The 21,787-nt window shown below is 41.0% G+C and overlaps 1 protein-coding gene across 4 annotated transcripts in view; it reads left to right on the top strand.

The window, feature by feature from the left end:
- SYBU (syntabulin) overlaps positions 1 to 21,787 on the top strand; it is a 107,065-nt gene that overhangs the window by 59,447 nt on the left and 25,831 nt on the right. For all 4 annotated transcript variants that reach the window (XM_058564807.1, XM_058564808.1, XM_058564806.1 and 1 more), the window contains exon 4: positions 2,694 to 2,891. In XM_058564807.1, the coding sequence (XP_058420790.1) occupies positions 2,694 to 2,891 (198 nt within the window). The remainder of the gene's footprint in view (positions 1 to 2,693; positions 2,892 to 21,787) is intronic.

The raw sequence follows: 21,787 nt of genomic DNA, 5'->3' as shown, positions 1-21,787 counted from the left end.
ACCTCAGGGACAATCTTCCTCAAGCAAAAAGAGGGAGATGGACAACAGATGTTAGCTCAGGGACAATCTTCCTCATCAAAAAAAAAAAAAAGAGAGATGTTGGGTGAACACTAGTTTATGTAGTGATTCAGATGCTATACCAGGCACCTGAAGTTACAGATTTATTTAGGTATTCATCTTTTTAATCCCTATCCCTGGAGATACTAGCTGTAAATATTGATGACAGGTGAGGCATACATTCCAGGTGAAGAATTGCTACTGCCTTTTCTAAACTGCTACCCCTGTAAATAATTTTAGTTCCCAATTTTTAACCATACCCTAGCAGTTAAGCCTTGAAATTACTAGTACTAAAGACAAGATGTCAAGATGTGTACATATTATTTCTTATTTAACTCTAGCAAAATGGTAATAGAATCAAGCAAAACACATTTGCTTTCTATTTATTTAAAGTATAATTTTGACAGTGTTTCTCAATACTGGAAATTATTTAACTTTGTGCCTTTGAGTCAGAGTTTTCATGAAAAATTACTTTTTAGGGTAGAGAATCTGAAACATGGATTTTTGTTTATTTGAGCCCTCTCTCTTTCAAAAGAAATAATTTGTGGAGCTGACTCATAAGGAAATTATTTTATTTTATTTATTTATTTGTTTTGTGAGGGAGATCAGCCCTGAGCTAACATCCATGCTAATCCTCATCTTTTTTGCTGAGGAAGACCGGTTCTGAGCTAACATCTATTGCCAATCCTCCTCCTTTTTTTTTTTTCCCCCCCAAAGCCCCAATAGATAGTTGTATGTCATAGTTGCACATCCTTCTAGTTGCTGTATGTGGGACGTGGCCTCAGCATGGCCGGAGAAGCGGTGTGTCGGTGCACACCCAGGATGCGAACCCGGGTCGCCAGTAGCGGAGCGCGTGCACTTAACCACTAAGCCACGGGGCCGGCCCAAGGAAGTAATTTTAAAGGCAGTAGGTAATTTTGAATGATTAGTCTTTGTTCATTTGGGTTTATCTGCTTTGGGATAGCAATCAAGAAAGAGAGGCTCTCCTGAGGCAATGTGCAGACCTGTTGAGCCTTGTAAAGGTGCTGGAACGTGTCTGAGTAATTAGCAGCTTTGCACCTTTAGAGAGGAGCTCGAATTTCTTTGGGTTGAAGTGTGGGACATGCAGATGTAAGAGAAAGGCAGAGACAGTAAGTGATGAAATAGCTAAGCAGTAGCAGCCAAGAGGGTTCTCATCACTGGGATTCAGGGCGAACGTTTCCTCAGGAGTTCGGGAAGAACATAGCACGTTTAAAAGAGCAGCAAAGACAGCAGGCGTGAACAGTGCACTAAAAACCATTCATTTCCAGAAATGACCATTGAGGGCCTATGTTTACTAATATGTCCAAAAGTCAAAAAAGGACATTAAGAGAAATAAATCATTTTACCAGTGCCAAGTTCACTTTGTTCCAGGAACTGGAATATTTCATAATAGAAATTGAAATAAAGGCCAAAAATGAAGCAATGGCAATTCTTTTTTAGATGGATTCTAGTCGTCTTAATTCAGGCAATCAGTATATTTTGTTCAGGCCTAATTCTGTTTCTGTCTTCATTCAAGCGGTGGAGTTTTAAGGTAGCTTTTCATAGATGCCAGATTATTTTAGTTCCTTTAATGTTCGTAAAAATGTAGTAGTCCTAAAAGTTATTTGTATTAAATGTCTGTTCATTTTTTTGTCTAAGTAGTTATTAAGGTAACACTGGCATCCAGATATTTCCGTATAATAAAGAATTATTTAGTAATGAAAATTTACCACTAATTGATTAGTTTGAGTAGACATATTTTTAAGTAATATTGATTTGCATTAATTCCCGTACAATTCTCTTCATCAAAGTATAAGTGAATTAACCAACCATCGTAAATATTTAATAAATATGGAGCACTTAACAGGAGTCAGCAGTATGACTTTTCTGTTTGCTTGATAAGCATCTACACAGTCACTTCATATCGTGCATATTAACTTATAATAATGACCATGGTAATAATCTATAACTTGAAATTTAAGGGAACATTTCTAATTTGAATATCATTTTCATTTTACCGGTTTACCCCAGATCACAAAATATCTGATTGATATATTTTTGGTTGAGTGTATATGATAATGAAACATGATCATTTCTTTCTGCTTTGTTGAATTCCTAAAGCCAGATCTCTTATCTGTCAAACTCTGTTAACCACTTGATGGGCTAAGTGATCAAAAACTGGATATGGTCAGTAATATTCAAGTAACTTTTTTCCTAACACAGACAACTCTGAAGAGTTCACACTAATGATCCTGAGTTGCTGTGGTGAATTTATTATTACTAACCCCATCAAAAATCTGTGGACAGTTATGGCCCAAAAGTATACTACCTAACGTGTTAAAATAGACAAAGCTTTAGGTTTTGACAACATGAATATTACAGAAATATTTGTGATCTAAAAAGCTCATAAAGTTTTGCCTTAAAATACGTTTTATGATAGTTGATATTTTATTTGTTAACATGGTTGGCAAAAATATGGAAAATAAAAGGAGAGTCATCCACAGGAGTTCCCCTGGGGCCTCACGGGCCGAGTACGTGTGTGTGAGCACCCCTGTGCATGGGTCACTGCTTGGCTTCTCTTTGCTGTCATTGATTTCCTCCTCATCATCAAACACTTATTGATTCCTGTCTTCCAGATGACACAGGCTGTCCTAGTAGCCAGTCAGTGTCTCCTGTGAAGACACCCTCAGATGCTGGAAACAGCCCTGTTGGCTTTTGCCCTGGAAGTGATGAAGACTTTACCAGAAAGAAATGTACAATTGGAATGGTTGGTGAAGGAAGCATCCAGTCAGCTCGATATAAAAAAGAACCCAAGTCAGGCCTTGTAAAGCCAGGTGAGTGTGCTTGTTCTTCATGTTTTTCCCAGAGCCATGTGACTGGAGTGATTTCACGTTTGAAACAAAACACCTGTATACCAAGGCAGGGAACAGTAATGCTATACCCTGTACCCAGGAACATCTGTTTTTTTAAAGGAAGTGGGGTAGAGTGTGGAATATTTTCTGTACTGGTTGTTAATAATTGAGTAAGTATAGTGATGTTTGCATTATAAAGACAGAAAAAATATCAAAGTTGAAGAAATGTAAACTGGATGGACTAATAGACATTTAAGCTATGTAATTAATTCTAGCACAAATTATGCTAAGAAATTTTACTTGGTACCGGGGCCGGCCCCTTGGCTTAGCGGTTAGGTGTGCACGCTCCACTGCTGGCGGCCCGGGTTCGGATCCCGGGCGCGCACTGATGCACCACTTCTCCGGCCATGCTGCGGCGGCTTCCCATATATAGCAACTAGAAGGATGTGCAACTATGACATACAACTATCTACTGGGGCTTTGGGGGAAAAAAAAGAGGAGGAGGATTGGTAATAGATGTTAGCTCAGAGCTGGTCTTCCTCAGCAAAAAGAGGAGGATTGACGTGAATGTTAGCTCAGGGCTGATCTTCCTCACACACACACAAAAAAAGAAAGATATTACGTGGTATCGTGTAAAGTGCCCACAAATTAGAAAAGGAACAGGTCGGGCCGGCCCCGTGGCTTAGGGGTTAAGTACGCGCACTCTGCTACTGGCGGCCCGGGTTCGGATCCTGGACGCGCACCGACGCACTGCTTCTCCAGCCATGCTGAGGCTGCATCCCACGTACAGCAACTAGAAGGATGTGCAGCTATGACATACAACTATCTACTGGGGCTTTGGGAAAGAAAAAAAAAAAGGAGGAGGATTGGCAATAGATGTTAGCTCAGAGCCGGTCTTCCTCAGCAAAAAGAGGAGGATTAGCACGGATGTTAGCTCAGTGCTGATCTCCCTCACCAAAAAAAAAAAGGAAAAGAACAGGTCATCTTGATGCAAATCTATATAAATGGCATCATACAATCTGTGGCCTTTTGTGTTTTGCTTCTTCCACTTAGCATAATGTTTGCAAGGTTCATCAACGTAGCATGTAACAGTGCTTCATTCTTTTTTATGGTTCAATAATATTCCATTGTATGGATATACCACATTTTAAAGTAGACTTCTATTTTGAGCAATTTTAGGCTTACAGAAAAATTGAGTGGAGTGTACAGAGAGTACATACACACCCTCACCACCACTACCTCCAGCTTCCTGTCTTATTAACATCTTGCCTTAGTGTGGTGATATACCAGATTTTGCTTATCCATTCACAGGTGATGGACATTTGTGCTGTTTTCCCTTTCTGGCTACTATGAATGATGGTGCTTTGAATGTTCATGTACAAGTTTTTGTGTGAACATGTTTTCAGTTCTCTTGGCTGTATACCTAGGAATGAAATTGCTGAGTCATATGATAACCCTGTGTTTAGCTCTTTGAGGAACTGCCAAACTGCACCATTTTACATTTCCACCAGCAATGTATGAGGGTTCCCATTTCTCCACATCTTTGTAAACAGTTAGTGTCTGTCTTTTTGATTATAGCCATCCTAGTGAGTGTGAAGTGGTATTTCATTGTGCTTTTGATTTACGTTTCCCTGATGGCTAATGATGATGATTGTCTTTTCGTGTGCTTATTGGCCATTTGTGTATCTTCTTGGGAAAAATGTTCTCAATTTTCTTTTAACCAGGGAGTAATCACCAGTAGAATCTATTTCGCTAACATATGGTATGTAAGAGCAGGAGCCCTGTCATCCTCTTTGTCTTCCTAGCGTGCAGGGTCTGGTGCATATTGGGGGCTCAATCAACATTTGTTGACCTCAACAGCAAAGGCAGGCTATGGGATTGAGAAGATAAACTGGTGCAGGAAAGACTGTTAGCTTCATGGATTGGAAAGAAAAAGTAGATTTCATTGTGAAGGTATTGTAGGATTTGAATGCAACCTGAAATTATTTCGTTTTTGTTATCCACCCGCCCCCGCCTCATTCCAAAAACATTTTACAGTGGTCATGATACAAGGAACTGTGAAACAGGAGACGAGTGTGGTGCAGCAAGAAAACACTAAGATTAAATGGGAGTTAACATGATCATTGCCCTTCCTTGTTTCAATAATCATAATAAGAATAATCACTTATTAACATAAGACTTAAAACCCTATGTGTATGTACAGAATTCACACCAAACAAGTCCCTAATCCTGGAACAAGGGTACTTACTTGCTAAAGATCAGCCACTTGTGTTGCTGAGAATGTTTAAGGCCTTAGGTCTTCATGAAGAAAATGCAGACAAAAAAGAAAAGAAAGAGGTGAGGGAGGGAAGGAGAAAAGGAAGGAAGAAAGGAAAGAAGGAAGGAGAGAAGGAAAGAAGAAAACAAGAACAATTGTTCTTCATGCTGTTTTGATTCATGGATCCTTTGAAAATCTTGAAGGCCATGGACCCATGCTCCAGAACAATACCCATGTGTACAAAAAATCACATACTGTGTTTCTGAGGTTTCGTGGATCTCCTTTATTAGGATTTCTGAATCCTAGTTTAATGACTTTTGCCCAGAGGCAGAACCTGAAATACTACTTTCGTCGATTGCTTCTGATTTAATTGCTCATAGGCAGACATCTCCTAAACAGTCCTTACTTCATAATCTGTTTATATATTTGCGTTTAACAAAAGTCAGAGGAATCCCTAAAGTTTATTTCTTAGTTGCCTAAAATTCCTAACATCGTCACTGAAAAAGCTGCTGGAGCTTTTGAATGGGACCCAATTCTATACAGTAAGCTCTTTGTGTTTAGAACAATCTGTACCATGACCTATATTCTCTGAACTTTCAGCAGAATAAACTTGTCAGTCTCATAAATCTGAAGAGAGGATATCCCGGAACGAGGCAGCTGGATGACTCCAAAATTTATAAAATGCAGAGACATAATCTGTTAAAGATGCTGCTCTCGAGTTAAAGTGTTCCACCTCCTCCGTAGCCTCCGTGACTGGCTCTCCTCAGCCCAAACCCGTCTTCAGCTCCTCATGCGCGCTCTACTTTTTTTAAATAAATCGACTCATTAGGACCAATACCAGTTTATTAAAATAGCAGGCAATTAGTGTCTCTTCTACAGATGCTCAGGGGCCGTTTAACATTAAACAACCCAAGCCCATTTAATTTTAGGTCACTTGTTCTAGATTCTGGAAAACTGCTATTCATCTCAGAAAGGTGTTATTGAAATGCCTCATGAGTCATTCAGATACAGAGCTAATAATGTTCACTGAGTATGTGATGCAGAAGGAGAAGGGAAGTAATGTCACAGGATTCGGGAAGGGCTTAGGTGAGCTGACCAAGCCTGCCCCTTTCCGACTTGGCACTGTGACACACACAGCTTGATCACCCTTCCTTCAGGCAGCACTCACTGTAGAACTTCTTGGAGGCGGTGAGCCTTCTGTCATTTTGGCTTCTGTCACTTAAGGCCTATGCATATTTAATTAAAAATTGCCACCAAAGAGTAACAGAAAACATTCATCCCTACAGTCCAGTTGGATGACTTTGTGTTTTCATGTTTTCCTTTTATCTACAACTCAATTCAGCAGACATTCAAGACTGAATCTCCAGAGCCTAATATGATGTCTGGCATAAAGTAAGTGGCCAATAAATACTTAAATGAGAAATAGAGCATACACATTGTGCAGGAATTATGTTTAGTGTGGGAGGAGCGTCGGAAAGATAGGGCAAAGATGACCTCAACATCATCCCTGCTCTTAGTGAGCATATAATTTAAGGCAGAATACTGTAGGATAAATCGGGGCCATAGTACAAATTAAAAGGAAAGGAGTGAAGGAAAGTTCCAGCTGGGTACTTGTTGAGGAATCTGCAGTGGTAACATTCCTTCTCCCAGGTGCTCCTATATTTAGTTTGCAGTTTTCCTGATGAGATTTTTTTTTTTTTTACCCAGAAAGGAAAAGCCTAATTGAATTATTGCTCTGGTACATTAAATGACATTCCTGGGCCTCCTTTAATGCTTGATTTACTACTTGGGGAGTATCTTAATCCAAGGAAGAAAAGGAGCCAGTGTTGTCGTTTTACGAATAGAAGTACTAAATTCTTTCTCCACAAGGTTTGTTGGAGAGCTGGGGAAACAGTTACACAATTTAAACAAGTAATCGGAAAATGTGAAAGGGAAAAAAAAAACACCTGCCGATTAAAGAGATAGGTAAGAGCAAAGGTTAGGGTCACTATAATTTCAAAGAAATCTACATTTAGAAACTGAAATGTTGAAATCTGCATTTGAAAGCTGTCACCGTATTCCATCAGCATTGAAACTAAGTTAGTCTTCCCTTGTCATTGGACTCCACCCTGGCTATTGAAACTGGAGACCTGGCCAGATGAACTGTAATAACCTCACAACAATACGTGAGGATTGGTTACTTGAAAAAGACTATTTCCCACATTCAGAGGCATTTGGTAGAAGACTCAGAAGGCACCAAGCAGGTTAGAGATTAGTCAACACTGGTTCCCTTAATAGATAGAGGCTCTTTCACACACAGCCGATAGCCTACAGATGTTCCTGTGCTTGCCACAACATCGTGTTCCATTCAAAGTTAGTTCTGTGAAATAAAGGAGAGCTAGACAGCTTACCTGGGGAGGCCGTTCTGATGATAACTTCAGCTTCCTAGAGGAGAGTTTCGAGTTTAGACTTACACAGGTTACCCAGCTTGCCCTGTATTGGGAAGAAAAGTGTGTGTGTTAGTGGGGGGCGGGGCACCAGACTCTGGAGTCCAGCATCCTAGGTTGATATCTTCATACTACCACTTTATAACTGTGTGATATTCATCTGCTTATCGTGAAACTTTGCGTTTGGCATCTGTAAAGTGGGTTGTTGTAAAGATTAAATAGTCTAATGAATCTAAAGTGCCCAACATTGGACCTGGCACAAAGTAATTCCTCAGTAAATGTTAATAATGGTCATTTTAGCTCCTAAAATAGATGTCACAAATTCCACTTTTTTTTACAAGAAAATCCTTAAAACTCTATTTGAAACAAAATTCTAGCGTGACATATCCCAGTTCTCATAAAATGGAACAGGTATTTGCTATAGAGGACAGACGAGTACGAAATGACAGCTGATGGCTTGACAATGAGGAAAGAAGTGGGAAAATATGAAAGAGCAGACAAAAGACCACTAAAAAGCATAGTGGCCTTTTCAGTGTTTAAATGGTTTGTAGCACTTAGTGCAGTAAATTAATGTTCTAGAAACAGACTGAGTCATTGTGATGGTGGAGTTGGCAGAAGATGGTGTGTATGAGGGCAGAAAAATGTCTTAAGCATTTTAGAAATATTTTCATAGAATGGAAAAAATTAAAATTTTAGTGCTAAAAGAGGTTTTGGTTATATGGAAACTTCCAGCATTCTTGGCAAGGCATTATTTTTCTAACAGCTTGAAGTTACACTCAAAGGTCTTGCAGCAGCAAAGCCTCGCCTCAAATGAAGGCTGTGATGTGTTTTGGATACTGAAATCCTTATGAAAATATCTGGAAGGATATACTAGATGTAATTGGGGGCTTAGATAACACTCTGAAATTGGGTTTAAAAATGTTTTAGCTAACATTTATTGAGCACTGACTGTCCCAGGCAAAATTCCAAGCACTGTGTTCGTTTAATCCTACCATCAGTGCGAGAAAGGAATATCATTATCATTATCCCCTGTTTTACACATGGGGATACTGAGGCACAGAGAGGTTAAGTAACTCATCCAAGGTCACAGAGCTTGTAAATAGATTTTAAACAGGGTTGTCTTGCTCCCAACTCTTAACCATTGCACTGGTCTTAAGGTCTGCCTTCAAGGGAGTAATTTTAGTTGCAATCAAGGAGGTGACAATTGAGAAAGATGTGTTGATATAAGATAGGAATTATTTTTCTTCAACGTTTCTAGATCCCTAAAAATTTTATTAATTTTTATAAATTAGCTGATATGGTCCATATGTAGGTTATGCTAGCTGTTGATGATAATAAAATCAATGAACCTTAGCGTAACTTCAATGAGATACAGAAAGTTGAACACATGAGGCTGTTTGGATGCAAATCCGTAAAATAAACCATGAGGATGTGAGCATCAAAGCAACGTTAAGGTCTTTAGTGTTTTCCACTTAATCATGAACTAGTCCTTTCTCTACGTGTCAGAATGTTTTATGTGCCACCCTGCATATCACAAATACTTCCGTAAACAGAGATCATTAGACTTTGTCAACTTAAACAACAGCTGTTGCATTTGTACTGAAATGGATCTCTGAAACTTCCACCCTGAGAGAAAGAATGCTCACCCAGGATACAGGCGAGAATGTTCTGTGGTGGCCTCTTGTATAGTCTATTACCTGTCCCCAAGAGAGCCCAGGCCAGTAAAATGAAGCTTAAATGTGATGAGTGGACTTGAGTGTTTATCTTTATGGCAGGGCTACATATTTACTCTCATGCCTTCCTCCCATCTGTGCTCTTGATGGTGCACCCAATCAATGTAATACTGCCAAATGGTCCCTTAATGGTTTCTCCCTAAGAATTAGTGAATTATACTCCTCTTCTTCCCAAAGGTAACTGCCATCCCAGTCCTGGGTCTAACAGGATTTATTGCATGTACGGCGTTACTAGCCACCAATTTGGGGGCCTGCCAGATGCTTACTAAGTGCTCTGATGTGTTGAGAACAAAGCATTATAGGTCTCTCATGCATAGCAGATGCTCCAGCGGGCCACACAGCAACTGTTAAACATATTTATCGACTGCCACCATAAGAGAAAAAACCTGGAAACTTCTTTTACACACAAACTTAGGAACCAACAGTTGTGAGTCATGCAGGTATATGCTTTAGGTTGGGCTCTTTTTTTTTTCCCTAACTGAGGAGAGTTCATTGAAGAGACTGTCTGTATGCAAAGGTGTGGGCATGATTAAGGAGATTGAGCAAGGTCTGGTGAAGTACTTGCTGCTGGCAACAGCTTGGAGCCATTCCCACATCCTGAAGAGGCAAGAGGAGGGTCGAGTGGCCCAGAACCCAGAGGGAGAGGACTCTGAGGCTCTGTGTGAAGCAACTGGTAGCAGAAGGAAGCCGCTGAAAGGAAGGAGCCAGAGGGATAAGTAAATGGCCTGACCTCTCTGTCTTAGTCAGTATAATTTGCTGTGTGGTATTTGGGTGTACAGTAGGATTATTGACAAAAAGTTATGTGTTGAACAATAAAGTGTGTTGATTTGGGTAATTCACTGAGTTAAAATTTTCTGCCACCCAAGCCTGCATCCGACAGCTGCCAAGGGGCGGCAGTACGCAGCATGAATGCCAGCCTTGGTTAAATGAGGTGATGTTTCAGCTTCAGGAACCTGGCCGCGGTGGGCTCACCTTCCCAGATGCACAGACTAGAATGTGTGTGGCATTGCAGGAAAGTGATATCTATGTAAGAGTCTAAGGAAAGGAAGGAAACTCTCTCTTCACCACATATAAAAGGTTTCTGCCAAACCTAGGTTTGAATCTTGGCTGTGCATTGACTAGCTTTCATTCAGTCACTCAACTAGTGTTTACTGAGTATTGCTCTTTGCTAACGCACGTTGTTCCGGGCGTTAAGGATAGAGGAATGAAAAAACAGATAAGATGCCCATTCTTGTGGAGCCTGCTTTGATCGTGGGGAGATGGCTGATACACAAGCAGACAGGATAAGTTCAGATGGTGACAAGTAAAACAAGGTAATGCTATAGACAGCAACTTGGGGGTGGGGCAGGGCGGTGTCTGGAGAGATGACATTTGAGCTGAGAACTTAGCCATATTCCTGCACACTTGGGGAGAGTTTAGGGGGGATGGTGGGCAGAGCAGTGAGTTAGGAGGGGAAAAGAGTGGTAGCGAGTGAGGTCTGTATTGTTAGAGTAATGGGCAGCCATTGGAGGGTTTTAAGAACAGAGACATAATTTGATTTATGCATTTGAGATCCTTCTGGCTACTTGGTGGTGCTGGGATTATTAAGAGATGAGACTGGATGCAGGAACACTAAATTTAGATGGCTTAGCCTAGGAAGGAGGCAGTGAAAAGTGAAAAGTGTATGGGTGGAATGTATATGACAAAATATAAGGTCCCCCATTTTCCTAATGAGATTTAAAAATGTTTTATTTTGTTTGCTAACTCGAGTAAACCTTTAGAGATATGGATGAAATAGTCAATATCTGATGAGTTTTTTATTTATGTTAGTTAAACATACTTATTTATACTCTATTATTAATTTAGAAACATTGACTTTTTTAATTCATAATTAATTTAAAAATGTTATTCAGTTTTTCTCATCCCTAGAGCCACTTTTTAACTCATCTAATTTTTCCAGAGCGAATCATCTTCTCTTCTGCCCAATTTGTTAGATAGAAAGTAATTTTGAATCCATGTCTAGTGTTCTCATTGGACATTTTTTCAAGTCTACAAGTACTGTGAGGTTATGGGTTACGGTACTGTAAAAAGAGACCCCAAAATACAAGGCTTAAAACCAGACAGGAGTTTGTTTGTCTCTTGCTAAACAGCACATAGGTATTTGGGTGATTCAGCCTGTTGGCAGCTGTGTCAGGTTGACTGTCGTCTATGAGGAGAAGGAAGGGGAAAGGGACCAGGGGACACTCATCCAGTCATTTTAAGGTCAGGACACAGAAGTGGCACATGTCATTTCCAACTATACCCCAGGACATCTTAGTCAGATAGGCACCTGTTATTATGGAAGAAGGAGAGAATGTAGGTGGGCACTGGAGGGCAACTAGCAGGTAGTCACAACATCCTGTACAGCTTGGGGACAGCTGGTTTTCTGTTTTCCTGTAGATGTATATGAGTATCCTTCGCTATCCAAAGCTGTTCAGTTCCGGAGTTCACTTAGCAAAGAGTGTGGGTTTTTGTGATCTCTACAACTTAACCATTGACTGCATCACTATTTAAAGTGATCTTTAAAAGGCTGGAGGAGTCGTACCACAGGAATAACTACAAAATCTGTTTTTGAATTTCTTGGCCCCCTTCATCTTAAACCATCCCATCAGTTGACCTCCGAAGGCAGCCCAAACTAGCACTGATTGAGATCAATGCAGACTGATGTCTTTTTCAAATGGCACTTTTTGTTCAAAGAAGCTATTATGAAAGAGAGCTCCATAATAAGAGGCTTTGGAAAGACTAATATAAGAGAATTTCTTCCCTTCTGAGAGATAATTGTGGGAGGAGGGTACCTCACCTATAGGTTAGACATTGAATAGGGTGGACCAGGCCACCTGCAGAGCAGTGGAGGGAAGGGCTGTTAGTGGGTGAAAGAGTTTCTTTGGTAACATAAGGAAATATTTTCTCCATAACACGGAGAAATAATTAATACTTAGCTTTTTGAGGTTACTGTGAGAGTCATCAAATATGCTAGGTATATAGCGGAGCATGTGCATCATTTAAATACTGCGCAGCACTGAGAGGAAACACGCACATCCTGTATCTTTGCAAAAATCAGTGTCAGCATTTGGCAGAAAGCTGTATTTGTAGGGACGGTGTTTGCCTAGTATACAGTGTGTGCTCAATAAATGATCACTCATTACTTTTATTAAATGAGAAATGAGGAAAGTTTACAAATAGCACAACTTTAAGGCATTTGAATGCCCACTCACCATCTTGTCTGCATTGATCCTGTTTTATCACAGATGCCCCCTTAGTAAGAATTATGCTGATATAATGGAGGGCTTTGGTGAAAGCTTAATAAAATGTATTTACTCTAAGCAAACTCCTATTTGGAAGGAATATGCCAACAGTTGTCCCAGAGAGCCCTCGATTCCATTTTCTCCCTTGGGAACAACGGATCTCGCCTGTTCCTCTCTCCTGGGCAGCACTGTGAGCCTTGCATATTTAAATAGCTGGAGTTCATGGAGTGCACCAAACGTTTTCCTCAAAGCATCACATGCTTGCCCTTAAATTTAGGAATATATGGGATTTTGATACAATTTCTTTCTTGCCCATTCGGATAAAATCATTGTAGAAAGACTCTTAATTAACTGTTTTGCTCCAACATTGTCAAAGGATTAGCCTTGTTGTTGTAGGCATTTACTTCTATGACAATTTGGTATTTCTTTAAATGCTTTGTGTCCATTCATGAGGGCAATGGTTGCATTTGAAATGCTGCAGTCACCAGGGAGAAGCTCCTGTGCTCTTCTCTGATAGGCCAGGCTCCCTTCTTCCTCCTGTTGCTATGGTGCCCGGGCAGAGTAACTTCCTTGCCCTGCACATGTAGGAGGCTCGGTCTCCATGGATACCCCACTCTGAGACTGTACTCCACTGAGAGATGAGCTGCACACACTGTAATTCTGCACAAGACATACCCCAGCCTGTGGTGGGAGGCTGTTGGCAGAGGCAGTGTTTGCCATGAAAGTCTACGGAACTTACATTCTAAGTAAGTAGTATTAGTCACAGTAAGTAAATGATTATATTGGACCACAGAGGATATGCTCTTTGTGTATGTGTGTGGGTAAAGTTAGTTGTGGTAGGCCAAAAATGTAGTCTGAAAACAAATATTCAACTCTGCCTTTCAGAGATTCTGAATGCAGAATCTATAACTAACTTTTTTTTTTTTTTTTTTTTTTTTTTGGTGAGGAGGATTAACCGTGAGCTAACATCTGTTGCCAATCCTCCTCTTTTTGTTGAGAAAGATTGGCCCTGGGCTAACATCTGTGCCCGCCTTCCTCTACTTTGTATGTGGGACACCTGCCGCAGCATGGCTTGATAGGCGGTGCATAGGTCCGCACCTGGGATCCGAACCTGTGAACCCTGGGCCGCTGAAGCAGAGCGTGCAAACTTAACCACTACGCCACCAGGCCGGCCCCTATAACTAACTTTTAAAAATACACACATATATTGTTTTAAATACCCCTTGTCATTTGTGAGTCTATTGTGCAATTCGAAGCCAAAATGAAAAAGAATGACCACAAATGCTTACATTTTAGAATGTTCTTCTAACTCTGAGCATTGCATGCTGCATTTGTAAATGCAAAGCCTGGCTTTACCGAATGGTGCTATGGGAATAGATGAACACTTAATGCTAATTGGCACTGCACAGAGTTTGCAGTGGGCCTCTGTGTAGGCCAAGACGCAATGTATTATCAAGAGAGAGCCTGCTCATGTGCTCATGTCTGCCAGTTCACCATGGAAAGTATTCAGAGCACATCTCTCTGACCAGTTTTAATTTACTTTTCTGACGTGGCATTCAGCAGAAATTTGGAAACTCTTCATATCCATGGAATTGGAATGTGGAAGAGTTTTCATTTCATTAACTGATTCCATCTAACACTACCTCTTTACCCTACCTTCCAAGAGCAGAAGGGTTGGGTTTGCAATGTTGTAAAATACACGTGTCATTTTAAAGCGATTTTCATCTGCTGGGCAAATGATTAATGCCTGTGGTGTGAACATTAATTAGTAGAAACAAAAGAAAAACTATACGTATGCTAACCCCCAGCTCTAGTTCAATAACTTGAAGACTGTGTAAAATTTAGATTTTTAGACTGTTCGCAGTAGATAGCTAGCATCTAGCAGCTCTAAAAAAAAGTAAAACGTAGTGTATTGGTATAAGAGAGATTCATTTTTAATCATTTAAAAGTATGAGCACAGAGTATTATGCTGGATTGTAAATTTCTCTTATGTTCTGTACTCATGACTGACCATCCGGCAAAGGACAACCAGTGTGGTGTCGTCTTTTCCAACTGTTAGTCATGGCTCAATTTTAATTGCCCAAATTGGTAAAAAGGTACCACCCTTTGTGAATGTGAATGTACTGGTGACTACTCTAACTTTGTCACTGAGATCAAACTTTAGGTCATTGCCTTAATATTTTATGATATAATTTCCATCCATGAAAGGAACATCAGCCAGAAAAGGGTGCGTGAGGAATTCTTTAGTGATCATGGTTTTGGAGAACCAATGGAAACAAATGTTGATGACACTATCTCCAAAGTTTTTCACTTCATTAGTAGTATAAGGCCCCATTTCCCTTTCTCAATGTGTCTGCAATAAATTCTCCTGCCCGTCTCTGAAAACCAGCATAGCATGGGATTTTTTTCGACCTCAAAATACCTGAATCTCCTTTCTAAAATTGTTTTCTCATCCGTATAGTGGAATAATAATAGTACCTATGACATAAGCCTGCTTTGAAAATTCAGTGGCACATGACATACAATAAATATTAGCTGCTGTTGTATTATTCTTATTATAAGCATCATCATCATCATTTCTACAATGCCTTGTGGTCCAGTGAGGCTGCAGCTAATAGCTTGAACACATCTTTGGGTTGGTTCCCTTCAGCCTATCGGATTTCCTATCAAATACTAAGAACCTAACTATGTGCTTGGTATCCTGGTGAGAATTAATGGCATTCAATGTACATGAAAATGTAGCTAACAAAATGAGAGATATACAATAGTTTTCTCTTTTCAAATACGTGGCTTTTTTTTTGTTAAATGGCTATACTTATATATAATAAAATGTTTGCCAATTAATTTTGCTGCCACTAATGAATATATAGGATTCCACAGTGGATATATAAGATAAAAAGGGCTAGGCCATAGCATAGGTCTAGTTAATATTTATAACTTTCATTAAAAATGTGACAATTAAAAATCTAGGTTCAAATTTTAAGCTCACTTCGTTTTCTGAAAGGATTTCCGTTCCGAGTGCAGTAAATGACATATTTTGAAAAGAGAGCAATTTCATTAAGTTGAACATTTGGGGAATGATGGGAGAGGAAGAGTTGGGAAATGATTGATTAATCTGTATAAAAATAGACCCCATGCTGGGATTTTTCCTTTTGCACTAATTCTGTGTGACATCTGAGCCAAAAAAAATATAAAACCAATGCCATATGTGCAGAGCCTGCTGGTGCTGGTTTTAAAACACATGAAGAGTTGACCCAGATTATATTTTGCAGCTTCATTTTTATTGTAATGTCATTTTCATGTTCCATTTCTTCTTTCTGGCATATTCTCTTTCTTCCATCTGTTTGCCCTGGAAAGAACGTGGCATGTGCAACAAGAACTCTACCAACTCACTTGAATGGAAAAAGGGGAGGACATTTGTAGGATGTGATTTAAAATGAGGTGTCTAGAGGTTGGAAACTTGGGAATCAGTGTCTGTCCAAATATATAGCTAAATGTATTTTGCTAAACATGATTTCAGAGGCAGTATCACTCAGATAATCTAGCTAGAATAAGCCTTCCGTTGTAATGTTTCAAGGCAAAAATTAAATCCTTAGCAACATCCCCACTAGCGTGGTGACCTTTTCTCTATACTATACTGGTCTATGGGCAGAATCATGCCCCACTTTCTTTCCATTGTTATTAGTCATTCAGGCTCATGCTCTAATGGTGCACAATTTGTCAAGTGTTTGTTAGATACTTGGTGCTGCTGTCATGCGTTGTGGGTCATAGCCTTTTGTCAACATCTGAGGAGCATTTTGAGATCTCAGTTAACAGTTGTATTTGCTGAGTCTTTTTTCATCAGAGGGAGGGATGCTCCCTTGTCCTGTGTGGCGGCAACATTATTCAGGGAAACTGGATCTTTCTGAGTCTTTGGCTTCTTGTACTCACCCCTGTGGCGGAGATAGACAGGCTCTGCAAGCCTCTGCCAGGAAGATCTGATTTCTGCTGGGACTCCTGGCGGCCTGACTGTTCTTGAGAGATGGAGGCTGTGCCTAAACCTGATACTGAGTTACTGCCTGACATCCAATGCTCTTCCCTGTGTAGTTGGTGGAAGAAGTGAAGGATCCGAGCCACAGGCTGAGAAGCTCTAGTGCATACAGAGCAGTGGTTTAGGATCTGGAGGCAGTGCCATCGTCTCGTATCCTGCCAAGCCCAGCTTATCAGGGACAGTGAAGGGGTTTTTGTCTGTGCAAACCTGGGGCATTCTTGAGTTTTGGATGGAATTCTCCAACTTAACATTTCCACCCTTCTTTTCTCTTCAGTCTCAGCCACCATTTAACAGAACTGAACCCAGTAATGCTACTCATTTGTTTTCTCAACAAATATTTACTGATGTGCCAGGCAGCAAGCCAGCCACTGGGATACAGTGGTAAACCAGGGGCCCCCTGTACATCTGTGGTGTGTTCCTGGGGGAAGTACAGGGTCCCGTGAGTGCACAGAAGAGGACCATGAGTCCAGACTTTGGGAGTCTGGAAAGTGTCCCAGGGTGAGTAATGCTGTATTGACACTTACAGAGGGTAAAACCAGGTTTTTAAGTGTAAAGACGGTTGGGGATCTGAACTTTACGTGCCGTTGCTATTAATTTAAATACTGTGTGCTCCCGTAGAATTTTTAAAAAATTCTATTGTTATGGTTACCATGTTATATTTAATAATTATTTTTTAGATCACTCTTTTCTGTCTAGGGTGTGAGACTCTCTTGGACGTGGACCATGTTCTCTTTCTTTCTCTTCCTTTCTTCCTTCCTTCCTTTCCTGTCCTCTCCTCTCCTCCCTTCCCCTCCCCTCCCCTCTCCTCTCCTTCCTATATTCTTTCTTTCTTTCCTCTCTCTTTCTTAACCATTTTATCTTTTATTTTAAATTCATTTTAGCTGCTTCCCTTATTCTTTTTAATATTATATATAAGATATGATGCATAACAAGAATATATATGACGTATATGTAAGCTATGCGGTATAATAATAAAGAAAACATTTGTGACCCCACCTTCCACTCTAAGAATTCCCACCACTGAAGCTGCCTGTGTGCTCTCCCAGATCCCATTCTCTGCCTCCCCCCAGAGGTAACTGCTATATTGAAATGTGTGTTTTATCATTTCCTTGCACTTTAAAAATAATTTTACCACTTTAGGTATGTGTCCCTAAAAATATATTGGAACACAAGGGTAAAATTTCCAAGGAGCTTTGTTTTGTTTGCTTTTATGTTCTCCATAATTAGCACAGTGCGAGAACTAAGTAGATCCTCACCAGATGTTTGTGAATGAATGGATATGCCCCAGAGCCTACAGGATAATTCTGTGATGCTATATGTCAAGGCCATATTAGAATTCAACTTTAGTGGGTTTGTTCCTTTTGAGCCTTGTTAGTTTTGTCTCTTTGGGGTGCTTATAGGTGTAGGCTACAGAAATTAGTCACATACTATTTAATTGTTTAGGGATATTTCCAAATTACCATTTCCTGCTTATCCCCTCCATTTTACTGCCATGCAAACACACACTCTCCAGTGATCCTCCAGAGAGTGGCCTTAATATTTTTGTCATGGTCTGCTTGGCCTTTCCATCCCATTTTGGTTTTTCAGAGAACATTAGGGGGTGGGGAGGAAAGGGGTGGAGAGAATTGAGAACACTGAGTACACTTGAATTTAAAAGTTAACTTGTGTAGGGGGTGGGGCAGAGTCACTGGGCAAGCAGAGGGTTGGCCTGGGAACGAGTGCTCTGTGCCAGACGTTACTTTGAGTTGAGATCCTGGGGAAGGTTCCATTAAACAAGTCCGTGGAAATGCAGAGCATAATTTGTGTACAGGACAGAATCTAATCGTGAGTATGCTTCATTCTCTTTAAATGCTATAAACCACACAAGAATAAGTAGAGAACTTTTTCGGGGAGACATTCAAAACATGGTGTTCAGAAGCTTGAGAGTTAGAAATAGTTTTCAATTGATAAACAATGGTGTGAAGTGAAATGCTGGAGCTTGCCTCTGGAAGCTCAGCTGGTTTGCAGAATGCCTTGTCTCTCCCAAGCGCGCATCCAGCTCTGGAAGGCCACAGTGGGAGCGTGGCGTCCCAGGTGAAGTCCCCTGCCTGGGCGGGTGCTAGGCTCCGTGGGCCTTGAACAGGTGTCTCAGGGGCGGAATGCAGGAGCTGTTCAACCTGCCTTGCACCTGCTTTCCTCCGAGCCCGGCCACTGATCCAGAATTCTCTCCATTGTGCTGCCAGGCCTACTCCTGGAAACACTCCCATGTGACTTCATTATTCCCTGTCTCCCAGGTTCTCACTTTAAAGATGTGTCTGAATTAACACAGACCCCACTAGGCCTTCCACTGCTCTGTTTGCTTTTGTTCTAACTCTCTGTACAGATGTCAGAAATTGCCAGAATTTACCCAGCTTGTTTTTATTTTATTGATATTTATGCTCACAAATAAAAAATATTTGCATTAAAGATTACACAGTGGTAAATCTAGCATTGATCTTGGAGCATCTCAGTCCATTCTGATTAGATTATTTAATTTTTCACATAGTCCTCAGGCAATTTGAGGGACTTTTTGCTTTCATTTGACTGAGATAATTCCTCTTTTGTTTTTCTGCTCTTTGGTTGTACGAAAAACATGTATTTCTATTCAACTGTTCTTTTATGTTGGCAGCACTGCAGTCAAGAGTGCAACATAAGAGGAAAGTGTTTCTTAATGTTTACCTTACTTTATGCTTTTCCTGTTTTAAATCCTTTTGTTTACTTGGAGTTTTAAATGATTTTGAACCCATGCAGTTACTTGTGAACCTAAGAGCTATGTGGAAAGGGACTCCGCAGTCTGGGCTCTTTCCTGCTTACCCATAGGCCCATCTCCCAACTCTGTTACCTGCCTTCCTTCCAGCCTCCAGACCCTCCTCCAGATGTTGCTGCCGCGAAGTCTCCATAAAGCATCACTCTGTTCATATTACCGCCCCGTTCAAAACTCGTCATGGCTCCCTCTTGACTTCAGAGTGAATACCCTTAGCATAACGTTCCATGCCTTCCATATTTTCATTAGCATAGCGTTCACGTTCTTCAGCTCTCTGGGTACAACTCACCTTTTTGGCTGCATTTTCTCCTCTGATCACTATACTCCAGCCAAACAAGGGGTTCAATATATCCTAAATATGCCCTGTGTTTTCCTTCCTCCATGTTTCGGTTCATGCCATCCCTTTCACCTAAGGTCTGCTCACTTCTGCACCCCCAACACTTGTTCATATTCTCGCTGGTGATCAAGTCCCCTCTCAAGTGGCATCTCTTTGGTGACATATTCCCTGCCCTCTTCTGCTCACCCCAGCTGAGAGTATTCCTTCTTCCTCCACGCTCCCTTAGTACCCCTCTCTCTGTATTGCACTCATCATGTCCTGCCTCACATCCTAGTTGTTTGTCTCTGTAGCTCATCTCCTCCTGAAAGGAGCCTTGAGCACAGAACTGTACTGCTCCGTGTTTCCCCTCCAGTGCCTGAGTGTGTGTAAGGCTCAACACATATTTGAAATGGACTAAATGGCATGTTATCATCTTGCTGTCCAGTTCTTAGATCTTTTTAAGTTCTGACCACAAGCTACCAAGCAAAGTAGGCAAAGAAGAAAGCTGACCCTGAACTCAGACAACCAGCCAGCCTTGCTGTGTACTAGCTCTGTGAGTTGGGGCAAGGCTCATCACCACTCAGAACCTCAGTTTCCTTGTCTAAGGGAGGAAGGATGAAAGGGAGGATGTCTTTGGGAGGAAGGATGAAAGGAAATAGCAGATGTAGAGTTCTTGACAGAGTAGGCTTTCAGTACACAGTGGCTAGTAACATTAGTATCTGACTCTGTTATTCGTTGTATTAGTTATCCCCTCAAGGTTTGTGTAATCGGTAGTCTGCTGTCAACCCCATGCCTTCCATGTTTTCATTCATGTTGTCAATAAGGCATGTTAAATAGGATAAGGGCAAGAAGAGAACAAGGTGACATGTTACTAGAGATTTCCCTTGAGGTTGACAGGCAATCCATTAGTCAACATCCTTTGGGTACTGAATTGTGCTGTCGTCCAGCGCACGTCAGCCTGGTTCATAAGACTATCCTAAATGTTTTGACTAAATGCCTCTTGCATTCCAGATACGTGATTGATGTGGCAGCCCGCAGTCATAACTCTGTCAGAAAAGGAAGTGAGAATTGTTTTTTATATCTGGTTCTTAGTGAACTCTTGCTGCTCAGACTTGCCTTATTGAGGGACCTTTTCTACAGTTTTACTGGAGATCAACATCAAACTTAGCAGATCTTCAGAATGTGTCTTTTTCTCTGCTTTGATAACCTGTACACTTTTTTGTCCATCTCTAGCCTGCTACCTGTCTTCCGTTGTGATTTCTCAAGACTTAGTGGTACTGTTTCCACAATCACATCTGTAAGTTCTTTCGGTATCTTTCCTTCCTCATTCAGCAAATATTCTTCAGAGTCTCCTCTGTGCCAGGCGCTGTGCTTGGCTTTGGGGATACAGTGATGAACAAGACAGAGGTCTTCCCTGGCGGCATGGTTTTTGTGTGCTAAGTTTTGGGCTGAAAACTGGAGTTTTAAGAGATATGGGCATATAGGGTGGAGGTAGGAGTGGAGGGAATATTTATCCTAATTGTAAATAACACTGGTCTGTCAACCCAACCTAAAGGGAGAGAAAGAGGAAGGTGACTCGGTAGAGAGCCTTTCCAGGAGCCATTGCTGAAGACCAAGAGTGGAGGAACCTTTAATGCTGTGAAATTTTTCAAGGCGACAGCACCTACTGTGTGCTAAAGGCTACATTAGACCCTAGGATACAGTGATGAACAAGCCCTCAAGGAGCTGACGGTGTGCTGGAAAATGGCAATGCAATGTGATAAATGCTTGTGAAATTGTGGGTGGGATGGGAGCATAAAGGAGAGGCAGCCAACCCCTTCCTGAAGGAATAAAAGGTCAAAGCTAAACAGACCTGAAGAACCGGTAGTAGTTAGCCAGACCCAGAGGGACAGGAAAATCACCCAGGCAGAGGAACAGCGTGTGTGAATACAGGAGTGGATGGTTGCCCTGGCTGGGGGTGTGGGAGTGGCCGGTTAGAGATTGTGAAGGGCTTGTAAATCATGCCAGGGAGTGTGAACCTTACCTTAAGGACACGGGATGCCATTAAAGGGTTTCAACAGAGGAATCACCT

The sequence above is a fragment of the Diceros bicornis genome, chromosome 21 (genome assembly GCF_020826845.1).
Source record: "Diceros bicornis minor isolate mBicDic1 chromosome 21, mDicBic1.mat.cur, whole genome shotgun sequence".
Classification (NCBI taxonomy): Eukaryota; Metazoa; Chordata; class Mammalia; order Perissodactyla; family Rhinocerotidae; genus Diceros; species Diceros bicornis.
The sequence above is the reverse complement of the archived record's forward strand: the minus strand, read 5'-3'. Positions and strand labels throughout refer to the sequence as shown.